We start from the raw sequence: 19,100 nt of genomic DNA, 5'->3' as shown, positions 1-19,100 counted from the left end.
CTGGCAGCTAAGGGGGGCTAGTGCCCAGAAAGGTTCCTCAGCAATGGGAACCAGTTTGATTTCTCCTTTCAAATCATGCTTTCAGTTGGGGAGGGCTCAGGGGAGAGCAAGTGGGAATCTTACAGAAGCAGAATCATTCCAGGTTAGTGGGGGGTACAGGGAAGTTTCACACACACTAGGTGAGCTACAAAACATCCTGAAACTGTAGCAAGTTTACTGCCAAGCAGGATGTGGGGATTTTGGGTGCTTTGTTCATGTGCAAGCACTTTGTTCAAGCACAAGTACAAAGTGACATTGAGGCACAAGATGGAGTTGGGTTGGCTATCACATCTGTACTGGAGATTGAACCCAGGTCTTTACACAGCTACATCCTCAACTGTCATTTTTTATTTTGAGACAAGATCTCGGCAAGTTGCCCAGGTTAGGCTTGATCTTGTGATCTTCCTTCCTCAGTTTCCCTCAGATTACAGGCATGTGTCTCAACACCCAGCTGTCATGAGGTTTTGGGGACCATTATCACTTTTTTCGGATTCTCTCAGTAAACTGGTGGCTCACTCAGTGACGTTCTCTCGAAGACCCACTTGGAATCAAGTCATGGCTGTCTCCTGCTCCAGCTCTAGGTGATGAAGACTCCTCCATGTCCTTAGCTGGCCTGCACAGGTCTCATGGCAGCCCTTCCTGTGAGCCTCTCAGAGCTTAGTGAGCAATTCCTTCCACATGGTTCGCCACATACAGTAAGCTTGTGGAGGCATCACAGTCCTCCCTGGAAGTGACTTCTAGATTCATATTCTGTCTGTCTGTCAGTCTCTCCCTCTCTCTCCCCTTTGTGGCATTGGGGATGGAACCCAGGGCCTCACATGCTACCCAAGTGCTCACCACTGAGCTGCACCCCTGCCTAACTCATTCTCTTGTGCATTCCACCAGGGCCCTGGAAACTCAATAGCTAAGTGAGAAATAGCCCAGCACCATTGGCCTGAAGCCAAGTTGCTCCACTCCACCTTCAGCTTTGGCTATCTCTGGTGCCTGTCCTGGAGCTTCCAGACCGCCACCTCCCTGCCCCTGCCCCTCCCCCATGGTCCTGCCAGCCCAAGGACCAAGCTCTCTGACAGCAGCCTCACCACTGAATATGCTGGTGTCTGTCCTTCCCGGCCTGGCTCCTCACCTGTTGTGCCCCTGCCCAGCTGCTGCCTGGGCTCTACCTGTTTGGGCCTCCTCCTGTCCTGGAGCCAGCCCTGTCCTCTACCTGCCTTTGGCCAGCCCTCCCTCTTCACTGGCCCCTGCACGGCTGGGTTTGAAGGGTTTAGGAGCTGTATGCCACAAGCTGGGGACAAAAGACCAAAATATATTCTGTATTATTTCAGAGATACTCTGAGTCCAATTTCTGTTGCTTGTGACCAAAGATCCCCGGATGCTTCATGCACTGATTGAGCCAGGATGAAACCCATAATAGTTGACTCCTATGGGCCTCCAAAGAGCACTTACATTCTGTGAACTGCCCAGATTCCTGCACCAGACACCCGTGACTGAAGGCAGCTCTGAGGGAGATGCTTCATGGCATCAAGCAGACCAAGAGGACAGCTTTTTATGCTGTGGGTTTGACTGAAACAAGAGGGTCCATCATCAGTGTGTGGCCACGGCTCTTTCCTGGCTGGGGCCGGGCAGTTTCCCATGCTGCTGTCTGCCCGTCTGCAGGTGGCCACACCACACTCGCTGGAAGGACACAAGTTCCCACAGGATCCCTGCTCTGCCTCTGGAACTGACACCTGACCCACTGTCTGTGTTTGTAAAATGACTCTATGTAGGGCCAGGGATTTAGCTCAGTGGTTCCACTGCCTGCCTCGAAAGTGCAAGATCCCAAGTTTGGTCCCCAGTACCCCGCCCTCAATGACTATGTAATTACCCATCTGTTAGGAATCACAACTCTTGCTTTCAATTGAAAGAAAGTCAGGCCCTACTTAGACCAAAAGAATTGTCTGGGGCTGGCACAGGGTGCAGACCTTATTCCCAGTGGGTTCAGAGCCAGGAAGGATTCCAGTCACCCGAGGCCAAGGCCATGGGGCAGCCCTACCTGACCCGTGCAGACAGGGAGGAGAGGTCCCGGGGAGGTGGGATACACTCGTACTACTCTGCCCAAAACTTCCCTGAGCTCTGCTGAGCGCCTCTGTCCAGTGGCCGGGCCTCTTGCTCTCTTCTTGGAAAATGTGGTTCGAGCAAGAGCCTTGCTGAGTCAGGTTAGGGGAATCCCTGAGCCCTGGCTCCTGATCACAGCGACATCCTGCCACCCTGGCCTGGCCTCCAAAAGAACCCACCCCCATGTTTCCCTTCACTGACCCCCAGCCTGGTCCTTGGCTACAGAGCCCCACTTACACTGTGCTCTGAGTGAGTTCATGCCCTCTCCTCCACCAAAAGACCACACTGCAGTTCCCTAGACCTCCCACTCAGCCCCCTTGAATGTCTGCCTTTCTGTCTTTAGTCTTCAGTGTCAGGAATAACTCTTTCTTTAACAGAATCCCAATCCAAAGACTGAAGATGGAGCTGGGTGACTCACACCTATAATTCCAGCACCCTGGAAGGCTGAGGCAGGAGGATCACAAGTTCAAACCTAGCCTGGGTAATTTAGTGACTCAGGGAGAGTTTGTCTCAAAAGAGGATTGAACCTTCGCATTAAGAGCTCCATTCTCAGATCTTTTGTTTTGAAATAGGGTCTCCCTAAATTGCTACGTTACCCAAGCTGGGCTCCTTCTCGAAATCCTCCTGCCTCAGCCTCCCAGGGTGTTGCGCCATGGCTGAGTGGAAGATTATTTGAATTGAAGCATAAATTTGTGGCCGAATGTGCAGTGCGATGCAGAAGGGCTTTGGGAAATCATTTTCTCGGAGCCAGAGGCTGCTGAGCCTAAAGGAGTTGGGAGTGGGAGCTAGGGACCACCTAACGTTCGGTCAGCCTTAGCTCGGGCACGCAGGCCGCCCCTGCCTCCTGTCCTCCGCAGAGGGATCTCTGCAGACCATGGACAGCAAACATCTCAGAGGAAGAACACTGAGCCGTCCGAGACCTAGCCCCGGTGTGAATTGCGAAGGAAACGCGTTTCACCTGTACAGGATCTGGATGGTTCAGGTGCGGCCACGGCGGCCCCGAGGATTCGCCCAAGATCTCTGAGCCGAGGAGAGAGGACTGGCTTCCCACTGTTCTTCCCGCTCCTGTCAGTGGCTCGGGAAGAGCACTGTCCCACCGCTGTCACTCAACGTCAAACCGAGCCGCTTACCTAGGTGAGGCGGTGATTTCCTGGTGGACCGGAAGCAAGCTGCGGGCGGTGCACAGGGCGCGCGGTGAGAGCAGAGCCGGGCTCTGAACCCCCTTGTTCAGGACGGCTCGCCATCGTCAGATGCCCCTGCCAGGTCGCGGTCGCCCGTGGAAGGTATTTCGGGGGACATATTTTCCCCTCATTCTTCCCGGGGGTGACGAGATGTGGGCAGGACGGCGTGGGGGTCTTCGGGGTGCAGCTCCCTCTCCGTCTGCTCACCTGTGAGCTTCTGTGCCGGAGGCCAGGCCCGAGCAAGCCCTATGCGCTGTCCCCGGCATCTTCTGTTTCCATCATTTCCTAGGCCTCAGGTTCCCCCGTGCAGAGTCTAGTTAACACCTTGGGAGAATCTGGGCTCTGTCTATTGTCCTCAGCGGAGCGACTAAGCAAAGAGTACAATCAAATGAAAGGCGAGACAAAGCCATTGTCTAGGTTCAGTTAATTAGAATTTGAGTCATTTTCCTTGTGTAAAAGGAAAAACATGTCCTAATGATCTTCATTTTATAAAAGAAAAATGCTGTGTCAAGTAAAATGAAATCTTGGAGCTTGCCTTCTACTGGAGCTTGCAAGATGCCTGGGTGATTACTCTCCGAATGTTCCTTGTGTCTCTCTTATGACAGTTTTCACTTCCTACCAAGTTATTTATATCCAGGTTTGGATATTTAGTTTGGGTTTCTAGATTGTTTTGTCCTATATCAACTTCTGTGGAAAACTTGGAGCAGTTAGTGCATAGTAGGTACTCAGTAAATGATGTAATGTAAGTACACAGCTGGCTGGGTGGCTGAATGGGTGGATGGATGGAGTGGACGGATGGATGACCCTGATTAGTTTGGTTGGCACAGAAAAATTTAAATTGTGGATCAATGTGGGAAGGGAACAAGGGAACTGACATTCATTGAGTGTGGTAGACACCATGTCTGGCACTTTATAAACGTCGCAACCGTTCATCTTCACACCATGCAGTCAGGTGGGTTTGATTTCCCATTTCAATATGTTGCAACTGATTCTTAGGAAGGCTGAGGAATGTGTCTAATGGGACCCTCATCTGCAGGTCAGTGCGAATGAAAGTACTCACCATGCTCCAAGGGTCAATCCAGTCCCATGTAGACAGCAAAGAATTGCTTTTATGATGCTATTTACCCAGAAGCATCGACACAGAAAGTGTGTGGATGCAGGAGTACTGTGGCCAGGCTCAGCCAGGACTGAGGGGCTGCAAAGGAGGCTGAGGGACAACTGGCCTCGGCCTCCTGTTCTCTTCCTTGGTCTGAGCAGCGTCTGAGGACAGGTGTGGCTGAGTCCTCAGCAGTGCCATCCTGTGTGCCTTGTCTGCCCTTCTCCAGACTCCAGCCCTCTCCTGGGAGCTGAGAGCAGGTGTCAGCTGGGTGGGCAGGCCTCAGTGAGGACAGAGGGCCCATGCTGCTGGAGCTGGGGCTGCCCAGGAGCCAGTCTGCCAGGCTTGGCTTCAAGCTGACGTCACTATGAGGGGACAGCTGTGGGGAGCCAAGTATGACCTGGGTTCTGCAGACTGAATCCTTGGTGTGACTGCCCACCCAGGCTTCAGGCCTCTCTCACGGAAGCCTTGTCGGGGTGACTGTGAGGTGAGGCACCCATCAGCAGGTGCCACCCCAATGGAACAAGCCACCGTCACTGCTCTGTCCTCTCTGAGGCTGGGCTGCTGACAAACCACAGAGGCCTGTAGCCTGTGTCCACACCATGCCTGCCTTTAACCTTGTCACCAACAGCTCTCTTACCAGCCATTTGCAGGGCAGGATAAGTGGAAACCACAGGGTCTCTTTCCCTGTCATTTATACTATAAGTCATATCATGGGGGGAAAGTGTCTTTTAGCAAAACAAACCAGCCAAGACCCACAGAAAACAAAACAAAATTCAGTAATAATTTGTATCTGTATGGCTTCCAGTCGTTGATGTTATCAGTTCACATACATCATCTTTTGGGGATCAGTGAGCACAGCCCTGTTTTACTTACATCCCCATGGGCGTGAAGGGTCTGACATCCCCATGGGCGTGAAGGGTCTGGCAGCCCCAGGCAGTATTGAAATATATTTGTTCAAGGACCTTCTGGGATCTTCTGGGCCTTGGATTGCATGCTTGGGTCCTAGAACACAGAGATTTCCCCTTTCCACCCTCTAGGAAGTCAGGGAGGTGGAGAGGAAATTTCCCATGAGGCTGCAGGCTCGAGGCACTTGCACCAGACCTTGGACTTCTGTGGGGAGACCACTACTTGTCTGGCTGGTGCATGGCATGGTGACCTTCTGCTTGCTGAAGCTCATTTGCATCCATCTGCAGGGTCAAGAAAAGCCCCTGTGTTTGTCCCACTCTGCCACTGCATTGCATAGTGAATAAGCCAAAGGAAGCAGCCCCGGGAAATTTCACTTGGTGTTTGAATACTATACAGTTCTTGGACCTGTACCTTAAATATAACCGTTTGTGTACCTGGGCAACTGTATTTGGACCAGTGCTCTCATGTGTGCAAGTCTGTGTATTCCAAAGAACTCTACCTAAACCCTGAGGCCTGGGGCAGCTGGTTTCGAGGACTCCCACTTCCTCCAGAGATGTGTGCAGAGCATGGACTGTAGTGGTCAGGGTGGGGGGTCCACTGGGGCTTGGGATCTGCCCCAGGGATTGGTGGAGCACACTTCTGAGTGCATCCAGGTGAGCTGTGGAGGTGTGGCCTTGGGGGTCTGTGTCTGCTCCCTCAACCCTTCCTCTCTGTCACTGTTCCCCTGCTCTCCTTCCCAGCCACCATGAACTGAGTACCTTTGCTCCACCATGCCCTCTGTCATATTTTTGCCTTGAAGCCAGCTGACCATGGACTAAGCCCCCTTAAAACATGAGCCAAATAGGGCCAGGGATTTAGCTCAGTGGTTTTGCCCCCTGCTGCGCAAGCGCAAGGACCCAAGTTCAATCCCTGGTACCAAAAAAAATAAAAAAATAAAAAGAAAACATGAGCCAAATAAAACCTCTCCTTTAAATTGTGTCTGGTAATATGTCACAGCAATGGGAAAGCTGACTAATACATGGACATTACCCACACCCTTTACAGTCTCAGGTTAACCACCCACTCTCCCTGTGGGGGTGGAAGATGGTGGGTGGCCCATGGCGAACAACAGTGGGACAGCTTCCAATAGGGATAGAGAGAAGAGGCCAGTTGAATAGGTCACGGTGCTGGGGCAGGGCCATCTGCTTCAGCTCCTCCCACACCCAAGGCTGCTCTGGAGTACAGACTTTCTGGTTTTAAACTCTCTGTAGATGAGCACAATGTTGTAAACATTTCTGTTCTAGATAGTGCTCTCTAATATGGTGGCTGTGAGCCACATGTGGCTATTAATTGCTGAAATGTGAGTAGTCCAATTGAAGAGCTGGAAGTTTCTGTCTCTTTGATTTAAATTCAAATAGCTGTGCATGGCTACCTTGATGGCACAAATCTAATGAACAGTGCTTTACATGCCCTCCAGGAAACAGGAACTAATGCAGAAGGACCTGGAGCTCTTACATAGCAGGGATGCATTTTTTTTTTTTGGTACCAGGGATCGAACTCGGGTCCTTGCCCTTGAGAGGCAGGCAGCGGAACCACTGAGCTAAATCCCGGCCCCAGGGATGAATGTTGAAAAGGTAGCCCCAGCACTAAGCTGGCCCATCCTAGATGGGGACGTTTCCTCCCATCCTCCATCCAGATGGCTAGACCTACTCCACCTGCCCCATGGAGAAGGAATTGGAGCCAACTGTCCACCCTGAGCAAGGTGCTTGGCAAATGCTTGCTGGATGTGACTCTTGATGGAAATCCCCATGGAACATTTCTTTGCTTTGTGTTTTTTTTTTGGTACCAGGGATCGAACAATCGATTTCTTTATTTTCTTTTTGGTGGTTCTAGGAATTGAATCCAGGGCCTTGAGCTTTCTGGGCAAGCGTTCCAGCACCAAGCTCCATCTCCAGCTTGTGGGACTCTTACATTTTCTTCCCTCTTCCCTTCCCCTTCAGAACCTCAGAGTGACGAGCCCAAATGTCAGCCCCATTATGCTGATAGGGGAGAGAACCTGAGCAAGGGGAGAGATCTGCTTACCATAAGCCAGAGCTGCAGCCAGGGCTGAGCCTTTCTTCAGTGATTCTTTTTGGCAGTACTGGGGATCAAACTCAGGACCTCGTGCTTGCCAGGGAGGTGCAGCACCACTGAGCTACATACCGGGCCCTTTTCAGTGATTCTTAAACATTTCTTCTGTGAATATTGCTCTCACAATGGAGTAGAAGGGATGGAGATTTAGCTCAGTGGGACTGCACCTGCCTCATAAGGTCCTGAGTTTGATCCCCGGTACCAAAAAAAAATGAATGGAATAGAAGCCTCTCAAAAGTGGGCTAGCATGGAGAATGGTGATGTGTGCCTGTAGTTCCAGATACTTAGGAGGCTGAGGCAGGAGACTCACTTCAACCCAGGAGTTCAAGACCAGCCTGGGTAGCAACATATCAAGACCCCATTTCAAAACAAAAACAAAAGCAAAAAACAAAGGACTAGGAATGTAACTTTTCTTGGCCCAGACTGCAGTTCTTCTAATAAGAAGGTATTTTCTGGGAAATTCATGGTGATCAAGGTGTCCTAATTGGGGTGTGTCATTTTAGCCTCTGAACTTGCTCTGTGCCTGCTGAGGCTGAAAGTCTGCAAACTACATTTCCCACAATTCCTTGCCAGTTTCCTTTCGTATGTGTTTGCCAGTGGGAACCAGGGAAGGGGAAGGGACTCAGTTCTTATTTCCAGCTGAGGTCTGAGTCACTCTGGGAACAGGAGACAGCTGTGACACGAGACTTCCCATGACCCCTCCCAGGTATCACTGCAGTTGACCATGTCCCTGCGTGGCCTGAAGAGGAACTGATGCCCCCCTTATTGGGAGTACTAATCCGACCTGGTCCGTGACTGCCTTGAGGGAAAACTGCATTTTCACATCCCTGTGTTACTGTAGCAGGCCATTTGACTCAACACAGCTGCTGGCAAGGGAGAAAAGGTGATGTGTGGAATTCTGGGGCCATGCCCTTTTGGAAGGATGGGATGTAGCCATTCTCTTTCCTTTCCCATTCCTTTGCTGAAATGTGGATGGGTGGTGCAACCTCTTGGGCCATGGACACTGGCAACACCAGGAGTGCTGCTGCGGCCATAACATAAGGGAGAAGTGGCTGGGTACCCGCTGGATCTCCATCAGCACAGCTGACTGTATCCTAAGGAATATCCCTAAGGGGTGCAGGGCAGCCCCATTCCAAAGGAGCCCACACATCCCTGGAGCTTTCTTGCTGAGGCCAGATATGCTCTCTGCCCCTAAATCCAGGGTGCCCTTTCAGTCCCTGTTTTACTCTTTCTCGGTGGCACTTGGAACTCACCTCTCAGAACCCTGCTGGCCCTGGGCCCTTGGCATCCCATACTCTTTTCTCCTACATCTCTGGCTCTCCTTCCCTCGTCTATTTTATCTTTTTCTTCTGCCCATTCTCTAAGTGCTGTTTACAACCCTCTTTTTATCTTTCCATGTCTTTGCCTGCATGAGAACTTCAGGAAGGCGGACCAGCCTAGATCACTGCTTGAGCTCTGAACTCATAAGGCCACTGCCGAGTGGAAACCTTCCTGGACACCTCTCAGGCCCCTTAAACCCATCTTCTCCTTGCTGAACTCATTATCTCTCCTGTCCAAGCCTGTTGCTCCTCCTGGTTTCCCAGGCATGGTGGCAGCCTCATGGTCCAGGGGTCCATCCTGAAACCTGGGGCTGCTCAAAGCCTTTTCTCCATCTTTTGCCCACGTCCAGGCAAATGGTCGCTTTTGCTGACCACTGACTTGGAGAGACACTCTCTAGTCTGCCACACCTCTCCATTCCCACCCTTCCTGCCTTCCACCCCTCATTTACTCTTTTCCTCCAGTCCTGCGGCCCAAGACATTTTTCTGTACCACAAGTTCCTTTACTAGCTTTCCAGGCTCCCAGGAATTAAGCAAACCACTCTGAGTTACAGGGCAGTGGGGAATCTGACCTCTCATCTTCTCCCTGCTTTGTCTCCCAAACAACCCTGCTCTGGTCTCTGCAGAGGAGCCCCATGGCCACCACCAGGCACTGCAGAGAGGAGGTGGGAGCAGGAAGGAGGAGGAGGAGGCGCTCTGACAGAAAGCAAACAGCGCAAGGAGTGGCAGGCTGCATTTTATTCATCGTTAATTGAAACACCCTTGCAGTCCTCTCTTGAAGTGTCACCCGGAAAAAGAAATGTGTCTGCCGTTCAAGAACCCTGAAGGCTTGCTGAGTGCTCCAACCCCCTCCTGAGAGGGAGGAGCATAGACACAGTTGGAAAGCCAGGGGCAGCTTCCATAGGAGGAGGGCTCAGGCCAGGTTCGTGTGGAACCTCATGGCTTTTCCACAATGCAGTTGCTCCAGGGACCTGAGGGTGACGACTGCTCTGGGACCAAGAGTCCAGGCCCAAGTCCATGCTGCTGAGCCTTCTGGGGCTCAGAAGTGGCCTCAGCAGGGCTCCACTCCATCCCACCCAGCACGAGGAGCCCTCAGGGCCACCAGGAGTGTTAGGTCATAGTTATGCTACACAACCACTGCTGAGACAGATGACAAAGCCCCAGTGCCTCTTCTGGACCCAGAAGGGCTCAAGGTGTTGTCCAGACATGTTTTCCAGACAGTGATGTAGAATTGTGCTTTTTGTGTTTTAAGAGTAAAAAGTTACAGTAAGACAGAAGAACCCCCTGGCCTGAAGCTCCTGTGGCCACCACCTCAGGGGGCTGCGTGCTACCTCAGCTCCCTAGAAGCTTCTTTGAAGTTGCCTGCAGGAAGAGGGATTCTCTGGGGGCCTGTCTGAGGGACAGAGGCTGCTGGGGCCACGGAGCAGTAGTTTTTCAAGGGTGGGCTTGGGTATGGCTGCTGGTTTCTGGGTAAAACAGAAACTCCTGCATACTGTACATGAAGCTCCCCAAGGCCCTTGTTGGACTCTGGAGAGTTAAACATGAGAAACCATTCTTGGTTTTTTTGTGGCACTGGGGATTGAACCTAGCGGCACTGTACCACTGAGCCATATCCCCAGCCCTTTTGTTTTTTATTTTGAGACAGAGTCTCAAGAAGTTGCCGGGCTGGCCTTCAACTTGTGATCCTTCTGTCTCAGCCTCCCGAATAGTTGGGATTATAGGCATGCACCACTACACTAGGCTGAAATCTTTCTTCTTAAAGTGGCCTGGACTGGGATTTTCTATGGGGAAGAGGCTTAGGAGTTCATTGTAAGGCTGCTGTGCGTGTGTGCATGTGCACTCATGTGCACGATGCTGTGCAAATGCCCAGGCTGTCTGATACTTCCCACCAGTGAGACTTTCCACCTGAGACTTCCTGAGCCTTTGGACTCCTTCACCAGGCCTGGGGCCTCAGGTTTTACTCAGAGGATGGAGGGGCCTGACCCTTTACCTGCCTGCTCAACTCTGCAAAGGCCTGGTGCCAGCACTCTGGTTTCTACATGGCCACAGTTGGATGGCAAGAGTGTATTAGTCAGGCCACCTTTATGACAGCCCTCAGCCCAGCATGCGGCGGGGAGTGTGCCTAAGGTGAGGAAGCAGCTCCTGGAGCCTGAACCAGTTGTGGAATGCAGTGAGCTACTAGCTGTGGGTCAACTAGAGACCCCCATGGTGGTGAGGGAGGCCTTGGCATCTGGGGAAATGGAGGCCTTCTTACCCTGAGGTTCGGAAGGACCTGCATAGAATAAAGGGGTCCCTATCAATGTCATTATTCTCTAGCTGCTGGGAGGGCCCCATCCCTTATTCTCCATACCCTCAAGCAGGAGGACAGACTATATGTCCCTTGGGGGTCCTAAGTCCCCTGACCCAAGGAGCCCCAGCTCTTCAAGGAAGCAGCCCTTGGTTCGTGGGCACTGTACCCAAGGCCTGCTGGGAAGGATGATGGTGTGTTGTACTAGGCAGTGCCACTGAGCTTGGGGTGAGAACCAGGGGAATGTGGGGACAGATGCTCATGTGTCCCTGGATCCTCAGCTACCATTTTACTCTGGAAGACTAGCATTTCTCTAGGAAGTTGTAAAAGGGAAGGAGAAGGGATTCAAATCATGCTATGGTTTCTTTAGAAGCCTGGTCAAACTGCCCCTAATTGCTTCCTTCCAAAGCCAGAGCACAGGAAAGGAAGAAAAAACAGCTAAGGTTGCAGGATAAGCAACTGTGGGTAGACAGAGGAGACAGCTAAGGAATGCTTTGCCATTCCCTGGAGGCAGATCCTGGTCCCTCCCATGGAAACAGCCTTCCATGCAGGCTGGCTGCTTGTTCCACAACACAGACGCCTCATTACACCTGTCTGGCTGTGGAGTCTTAGAACTCTGCCTTGGGTCCAGAGTGCAGTTGGCAGCCCCCTTCTCCTGGGTAGGCTATTTTGCCTGCAGACTAAGTCCTCACGGTCCTTTACCATGAGGATCTCTACTTCCCCTTTGGAATGGCTCAGATCCCCAAGTAACTTCCTGTTGCCTAGGTGATGTCTCTAATTGTTGTGTTTTATATATATATATATATATATATATATATATATATATTTATTATTGGATGACTTTTAGTGGTTCCTTCTTTTAAAGGGATAGATATGGAACTTTATTTCCAGATCCTGCCATAGGCTCTGTAGTAGAAACATGTGTTCCCTCAGTGTGTCTTCCTTTCCTGTGTTGTGGCCATCATTCAGAGGGGTCCTGGAGGTGGGCTCTCCCAGGAGGCTCCTGACCCATCTCCTGCCTACCCTTCACCGGCTTCACCCCAGATTGGGGTGTGTGTTTCAAAACCAATTCTAGGGCCAGGGATTTAGCTCAGTGGTTTTGCCGCCTGCTGCACAAGTGCAAGGACCCGAGTTCCATCCCCGGTACAAAACAAAAACAAAAACAACCAATTCTAACCCCATGAGAAATTACCCCCAAGTAGCTTGAGAGTGCCTGAGACTCCAGCTCATTTTCCTTCTTGCTGTAAACTGCAAGAGGAAAGAGGAGGGCTGGAGATTTAGCTTAGTGGTTTTGCTGCCTGCTTCGCAAGTGCAAGGACCCTAGTTCGAACCCCGGTACCAAAAAAAAAAAAAAAAAAAAAGAGGAAAGAGGAGCCTGACATTCAAGCATAACTCTTTTTTTTTTTTTGGTACCAGGGATCAAACTCAGGTCCTTGTGCTTGCGCAGCAGGCAGCAAAACCACTGAGCTAAATCCCAGGCCCGTCAAGCATGACTCTTAATGCTGTTTGCATGTGAGCATGCACATGTGCCTGCTTGTGTGTGTGTGCGTGTGTGTGTGTGTGCGCTACCGGCAATGCCAGAGAGGGAGAGGTCACAGCATTGCTAGAGATGGTGGCAAGGTGGTACTTTTCTAAGTCTTCCTATCAGATGGGGTCACATCCTGGTCCTGAGGGTCAACATTTCTTTAGGTAAGAAACAAGGGCAGAGAAGTGTTGCTTCACAGCTCCATTCCCCACTTCTAGCCCCACAAGTTGCAGAATCCAGGAGAATCGGTTCTTGAGCCTGAGGATCATACACAACATGACTGTAACCCTCAAGTTCCTTCCAGGGTTCCTGCCAGCTCCCCCACCTCCCTCCCTCCACCTCCACTGCAGACTGTGCACATAAGAAATACATTCCTTGATTCTGTCCTTCCGCATCTTCCATGGGCCCTGGAGCCAAATGCCCTGATATTTGTAGAGGGCTGCTTTGGGTTCCTGGTATAGCTGGCAGCTCCCTGACTCATCGGGGCGAGGGGATGTGGGCTGTGCTCTTTAACAAGGAAAAAAGTTGAACTGATCAACGGTAGTTAAGAAAAAAAAGAAAACCTCTTGTTTGAGATGTGTCACATAGTTCATTAGTAATGGTGAACTCTCCTGTGTGTGGATGAAGCTTGCAAGTGTGAACAGCGTTGGGGGTTCCGGATGGAGCAGGGCAGGGTCCCTTTGCCTGAGCGCTCCCCTCCTGAGCTAGTCACTGCCCTGTGTGCTGTGCCGAGTGGACTACCTCCAGGCTGGGAAAGGCCAGCTAAGCCCCTTACCATTTGCAATTTGCAAATGTGGGGGAAATGCCACAGTCCGCAAGTGGGTGCTATGCCTCATCTCCTTGCATAATACTACAGCATTGTCTGTGTGTAGTGGCTGTTCTATATATACACACACGGGAGGCAACATATGGCTGTCCCCACCCCCACCTGTCAAAACTGTGACTATCTCACTTCTGATGACCAGAAGGAAGCTGCTAGGCTGGGCCAGGATTCTAAATGCTGTGGAGGTAATTCAGAGCCATGAAAAGATGCACCATATGTTTTGGGGTTGCCAGCTGCTTATGAGCATGAGGAAGGGTCTGGTGCCAGTCTGCAGAGCCCGGGAATGGAGCTCTCCTTGCTGCGGCTGGAGCCAGGTGGGGACTTGGGGTGCCACTTTTTCTCCCTGGAGAACCTGCTGAGGACACGGGCTCCCCCAAAACCTGCCCTTCATAATATCAGGCCTGGCCAAATAGCATTTCTTTTAAAAATTTCTTTTTTTGGTTTCATTTTATTGGATAAAGATTAAGAAAGCGCCAGATTCGAGAGCGCTCTACCTGGCGGCGCTGGTCTCTGCCAGCCGGTTGTTCATGATGCCCAGCGCGCCCACGCCCCCCGAGAAGCCGTTCTGGCGCGCGGGGATGCACGCACCGCGCGGGTGGCCGTTGGCCGTCTCCGACAGCTGCTTCTGTAGCAGGGCTAGCGACACCTTGTTGGAAGCCGTGAGATCACGCATGGAGATAAGCTCGCCGGAGAGGCGGCGGCCCTCGGCGTCGGGGTCGCGAGGCGCGGGGCGGGCTCCGAGCGCGGCCAGGCGGCGGCGCAGGCGCGAGCCCGGTGTGATGGCGTTGCGCCGGGCCAGGGGCGCGCCGGGCGTCGGGCAGCAGCGCGCGCAGCAGGCGCAGCTCAGCTTGCGCAGCATCCAGTTGAGCACCTGCTTGATGAGGATGGAGACGACGTTGAAGAGCGAGTAGATGCAGCACACGCCGAGCAGGATGAAGAGGAAGTTGCCCAGGCGGTAGAGGCCCTGGTTGCGGTAGGCGGCGCGCTGGCTGCTCACCAGGTCCCCGAAGCCAATCGTGCTGAAGGTGACGAAGCAGAAGTAAAGCGAGTCCACGTAGCCCCAGCCCTCCACGCTGGCGTACATGGCGGAGGCGCAGCAGGACAGCAGCACGGCGAAGAGCCCCAGGATGAGCAGCACGTGGTACACAGAGGGCTTCCAGCCCGCCAGCCCGTCGGCCTCGGGGCGCAGTGGCGCGGGCAGCAGCCCACTGCGGCGCAGGCGGCGCTCGCGGCACGCGCGCATCACGAAGGCCAGCAGCGAGATGATGCGCTCCAGGAAGAGGTTGAAGAACAAGATAGTCCCCGCGCAGCCGAACAGCCCGTAGGCAATGAGGAAGGCCTTTCCGCCCACAGTGGCAGGCGTGGTCATGCCGAAACCTGCGGGGACACAGACACACGGGATGGGCGAGAGTGGGGTTGCCAGGAAGCACGGGGCTGGAGCAGACAGGTGAGGTGAGGGACTTGCCATCTCCCTCCCTTGGTGGTACTAGAGGCGTTCCTGGACTTGGCCTCTTCTGGATTGATGGAAGTCACCTGGGTGGCTGGCTGGGGTCCATCAACCAACATGGATGGGGCCAGAGGGTCACAGGAAGGGCCCTGCGGCACATATGAAGCAGAAGTTGTTCACAGGCGCACACCCCCAGGTGACCACAAAGGCAACCGAGGGCACTTGCACCCCCACAACTGATTTTAAAGCAACCCACGGCACCGCCTCCTTAGGACAGATTTCCAGAAAGCCTTCATCTTAGCTGGGATTGCTCACTCTGGGACCAGGGAGAGTGGGATCAGGTGGGATCATGGACCCAGAAAAAGGCTTTGTGAAGTTGACGAGAGGATTGAAAGTGAGTTCACCTGCGGCCTTCGGAGCCTGAGTGTGACTCTGACATTGAGTGTCAGCCCCTTCTCCGAGGCCCTCCGTCAGTCACCCTTGCTCACACTGGCCAAGGGAAAGGTTTAGGTCCAGATGTTGTGGTCTGGGGTTCTGACCTGGCAGTGTGCTCTGGGCCTGGGCAGCTGCTTACTGCTTTTAACACTCACAGTTATGCCTAAGCCTACGCACTTGTTTAAAGCACTGGCTTTAAAAGTCTCTATGAATTGATTTCTGCAGGAGACCAAGCTGCCTGCCAGTGTGCTTGCCTGTGCCATCCAAGGCATTGTTCCTTCTTCCTAAGCTCTGCTCACTGCTGGCTGTGGTCTCTTTGTGGGGTTGCTTGACTGGTTATGGCAAGGGTTTTAATCTCTGGATGGGAGGATTCACTTGTTGTTTGGAAGCTAACCTGAAAATGGACCCTTTTTGTGAGCAGCCCTGTGGCACCTTTCAACACCTCCAGCAGCAAAACTTCAGGGTTGTCCCTTTTTAATTCATGCTTGTGCATTGCCAGTTGAGTAGGGCCAGCCCCAGGAAAGGGGTAGAGAAGAGTTTGTCCTGTCTGGCTATTTCCCTAAACAGGCCAGAGAAAATACTTCTTATAATACTGTAATTTCAGAGTATATTTCTTAAATGTATATGTTAATCATTCTCTAACTTCCCTGCGGGATATACCCAGTTATTTGACCATGGTATTCATCTTGTTTAATGACTCAAGTTTGGGGAAAATGTTAAGATATTACCCATGTTGAAGAACATGGATTATGTCGCTACAATCAGAACTTGCCACAAAAGAGTGGAAAAACAACAAACTAGTAGTTCACCCAGGAACTTGATAAATGGATTTTTCTCTCTTTTTTTTTGTTGATTTTTTGGTTTCTTTAGACAGGATCTCACTATGTGGTTCAGGCTGGCCTTGAACTCATTATGTAGCCCAGACTGGCCTCGAACTCACAGGGATCCTCTTGCTTCAGCCTCCAGAGTGCTGGGATTACAGGCATGTGGCACTATGCCTGGCTACTTTAAAGACAAACTCAAGTTCTTGAGTTCATAAAGAAATCAGTTCCAGGGCTGGGGATTTAGGTCAGTGGTTCTGCCACCTGCCTTGCAAGCGCAAGGTTCTGAGTTCGATTCCCGGGACCAAAAAATAAATAAATAAATAAAAACAAAGAAATCAGTTCTGAATTTTATGGCTGTATGTGGAGTGGGAGTGTGTTTGTTAAAAGTACTAGACTGAGATTCCTTATGTCCTGCAATGTAACTAAATCATGGTCTATTCATTATATAGCAATAGACAGGATGAAAAAGAATGAACCACAGCTACTTACCACATGGGTGAATCTCACAAAGAGGACGTTAAACAAACCGGACACAAAAAGATACATTCTGCATTATTCCATTATGCCCAATTCCATTGGCCCAATTATGCCCAAATCAGGAGAAACTGAATGACAGTATTTTTTAGGGATGCATACTTGGTTGGTCAAATGATAAGGAAAACTGAGAAAGTGATTTTGATGACTGTCAGTGCTGGGGTTTCCTCTGGGTGGTGGCAGGATAGTTACTGGGAGGGTACGTGGGGGGGGCTTCAGGGGTGCTAGGGATGTCCTTTTGACCTGGGTGGCAGTTACACGGGGAACAGCTGTGTTAAGATTTGTTAAGCTGTGTGTTTTATGACTTTCCTGTACTCTGATGATAAAAATTGTTTAAATTTGTAGATCATTTAAAGTGTAGGGGGCCTTAATTCAGGTGTATTGGTGAGGAAGGAAGGACAGAAGGGATATGCACTATACCCTGTTTGGGAACAGACTACCACCCTTTTGCTCTAGTTTCGAGCTTGGTGCCTTAGACCAATGTACACAACACTGCTTCTAGCCCTTGAGGGAAACAAAACCTCCAGGAACAAAACCATTCTAAAGAAAGTGAAAATCCTGAGCCCAGAAAGTTAATGCTTTGTCTTGCTAAGACAATGTTGAGTGGAATTCTTACTCTTTAGGATTTTCAGCTAAAGTCCCAAAGCTAAGAACACAGTGTGGTTTGTGACTCCCCACTGTAAAGAGGAGCTCTAGACACATCCACGTGGGACTCAGGCAATCAGCAAAGCATGTCTGTAGGTGAGCACCAGCCCCTACTCCCCCAGACTGTACTAGAAGGCTGGAAGTTATCCCGGGGGTGGTGGCAATGGGCATGAGGTGGTGAGCTATGCAGTGGGCAGTGCTTGGCATCCTTCCTGCCCAGGCCACCTGATGGTTGTAGGGCTGCAGCAAGAGGCCAGCCCACAGCTCACCTCCCAGGTGGATGCTGCTGAGCTGTTGGCTGGGACATGGGGAGAGTCCTGGGAGAGCCAGACAGGGCCCTTGGGCATCTGAAGCTGTGCTGTTGAGCTGGATGAGAGGCTGGCTGGGCTGCCACACAGCAGGGCAGGGGAGGGCAGCGATGGGAGCGGTCTATACTTCTAGAGTGCTATAGTCTGGATCTTTCTTTTCTTTTGTGACAGGGTCTGTGTTGCCCAGGCTGCCTTCAAACTCTTGAACCCAAGTGATTCTACTGCCTCAGCCTCCCTAGTGGATGGGATTACAGGTGTGACCGACCCACTGTGCCAGCGTATAGTTTGGATCTAAATATTCCCCAGAGGTCCATGTGTTAAAGGCTGGGTCCCTAGGGTGGTGATCAGGAAGCAGTGGAACCTTTAGGCCCTTGGAGGAGATGCTTTGAGGGGGGATTGTGGGATGGGGTCCCTCCTCATTTTCTTCTGCTCCTTGACCATGAGGTGAGTGTTTTTTTTCCTTTGGTTTTTGTGCTGAGGATTGAATCCAGGACCTTGCACCTGCTAAGTATGGGTCCACCACTGAGTTGCACTCCCAGCCCCTAGGTGAGCAGCTCTGTTCCCCCCCCCCCCACACCTGATGTGCTGCCTCTCACAGGCCCAAATACCAAAACACCATGGACTGGAACATCCAAAGCTATGAGCCAAATAATGCTTATCTCTTCCTAAATTCACTGTCAAGACTTCATTATGCAACAGAAAACTAACACACAGTCTTTCTAGCCTCAGGATGCATGAGAGTGAGAGGGTTGGGTGGACCTAGAAGGAAGAGCTCCGGAGAGCATCCAAGAGGGCCACATGCTGGGACCCAGGGTCCTAGCAGTAAAAGGCCCGGGGGCAGGGGTTTGGGAACCATATGAGAGGTAACCCAGAGAGGAGATGGAGGGGAAACGCCCACTCAGGGAGGGGCTCAGAAGGACCTCAGCTCAGCTCCATGTAAGAGCTGCCCTGCCTGTCCCAACTGTGGGCATCTCAGTCCTGCCAGCAAAGCTGAGGAAGAATGACAGTGGCTCACTGACAAAGGCCAAGGCAAGCTTTGCCACATCCTATGCCCCATAGTGCAAGTCCCTGAGGCACAGGTCAGACCAGGGCTGGAGGAAGAGGCTAAACTTTGAGAAAAGCAAATTTGAAGGTTGGATTTAACATCCAACAATAAGACTTTAGCTCAACACTAGTACTTCCTGTTTTTTTAAAAAAACTACTTGGAAAACTGACACCCATGAAGACGTTGCTAACAGATCCAAAAGAGAGTTCTTACAAACGACAGAAGACAATGCTACTTCCTGTGATGGCCCATTTCACAAACTGGTTGCCCCTGGATTTGCTCTGCATGGAGGAAAGGGATGCCATCTAACAGAGCCAGCCTCATGCCACACGCTGTGCCAGGCCCTATGTGTCACCTCACTTCTTCTCTGCAACCTGCCAGGACACCTGACCCACAGAGGAGGGAGCTGAGGGCCCACAGCTGTGGCACTTGCCAGGGCCACTTAGCTTGGAAATGGAGCCCAGACTGGACCCCATGCCTAGTGG

At 51.7% G+C, this 19,100-nt stretch overlaps 1 protein-coding gene across 1 annotated transcript in view; it reads right to left on the bottom strand.

Moving 5' to 3' along the window:
- Nucleotides 1-13,792: 13,792 nt before the first annotated feature.
- Kcnk12 (potassium two pore domain channel subfamily K member 12) overlaps nt 13,793-19,100 on the bottom strand; it is a 41,874-nt gene continuing 36,566 nt past the window's right edge. The window contains exon 2 of the mRNA XM_004839409.3: nt 13,793-14,754. Within this exon, the coding sequence (XP_004839466.1) occupies nt 13,868-14,754 (887 nt within the window). The 3' untranslated portion in view covers nt 13,793-13,867. The remainder of the gene's footprint in view (nt 14,755-19,100) is intronic.

This window comes from Heterocephalus glaber, unplaced genomic scaffold, assembly GCF_053883595.1.
Source record: "Heterocephalus glaber isolate CG9 unplaced genomic scaffold, H.glaber_assembly_v1.0 deba00001457, whole genome shotgun sequence".
Taxonomy (NCBI): domain Eukaryota; kingdom Metazoa; phylum Chordata; class Mammalia; order Rodentia; family Bathyergidae; genus Heterocephalus; species Heterocephalus glaber.
This window is presented reverse-complemented; position numbering and strand designations above follow the sequence as displayed.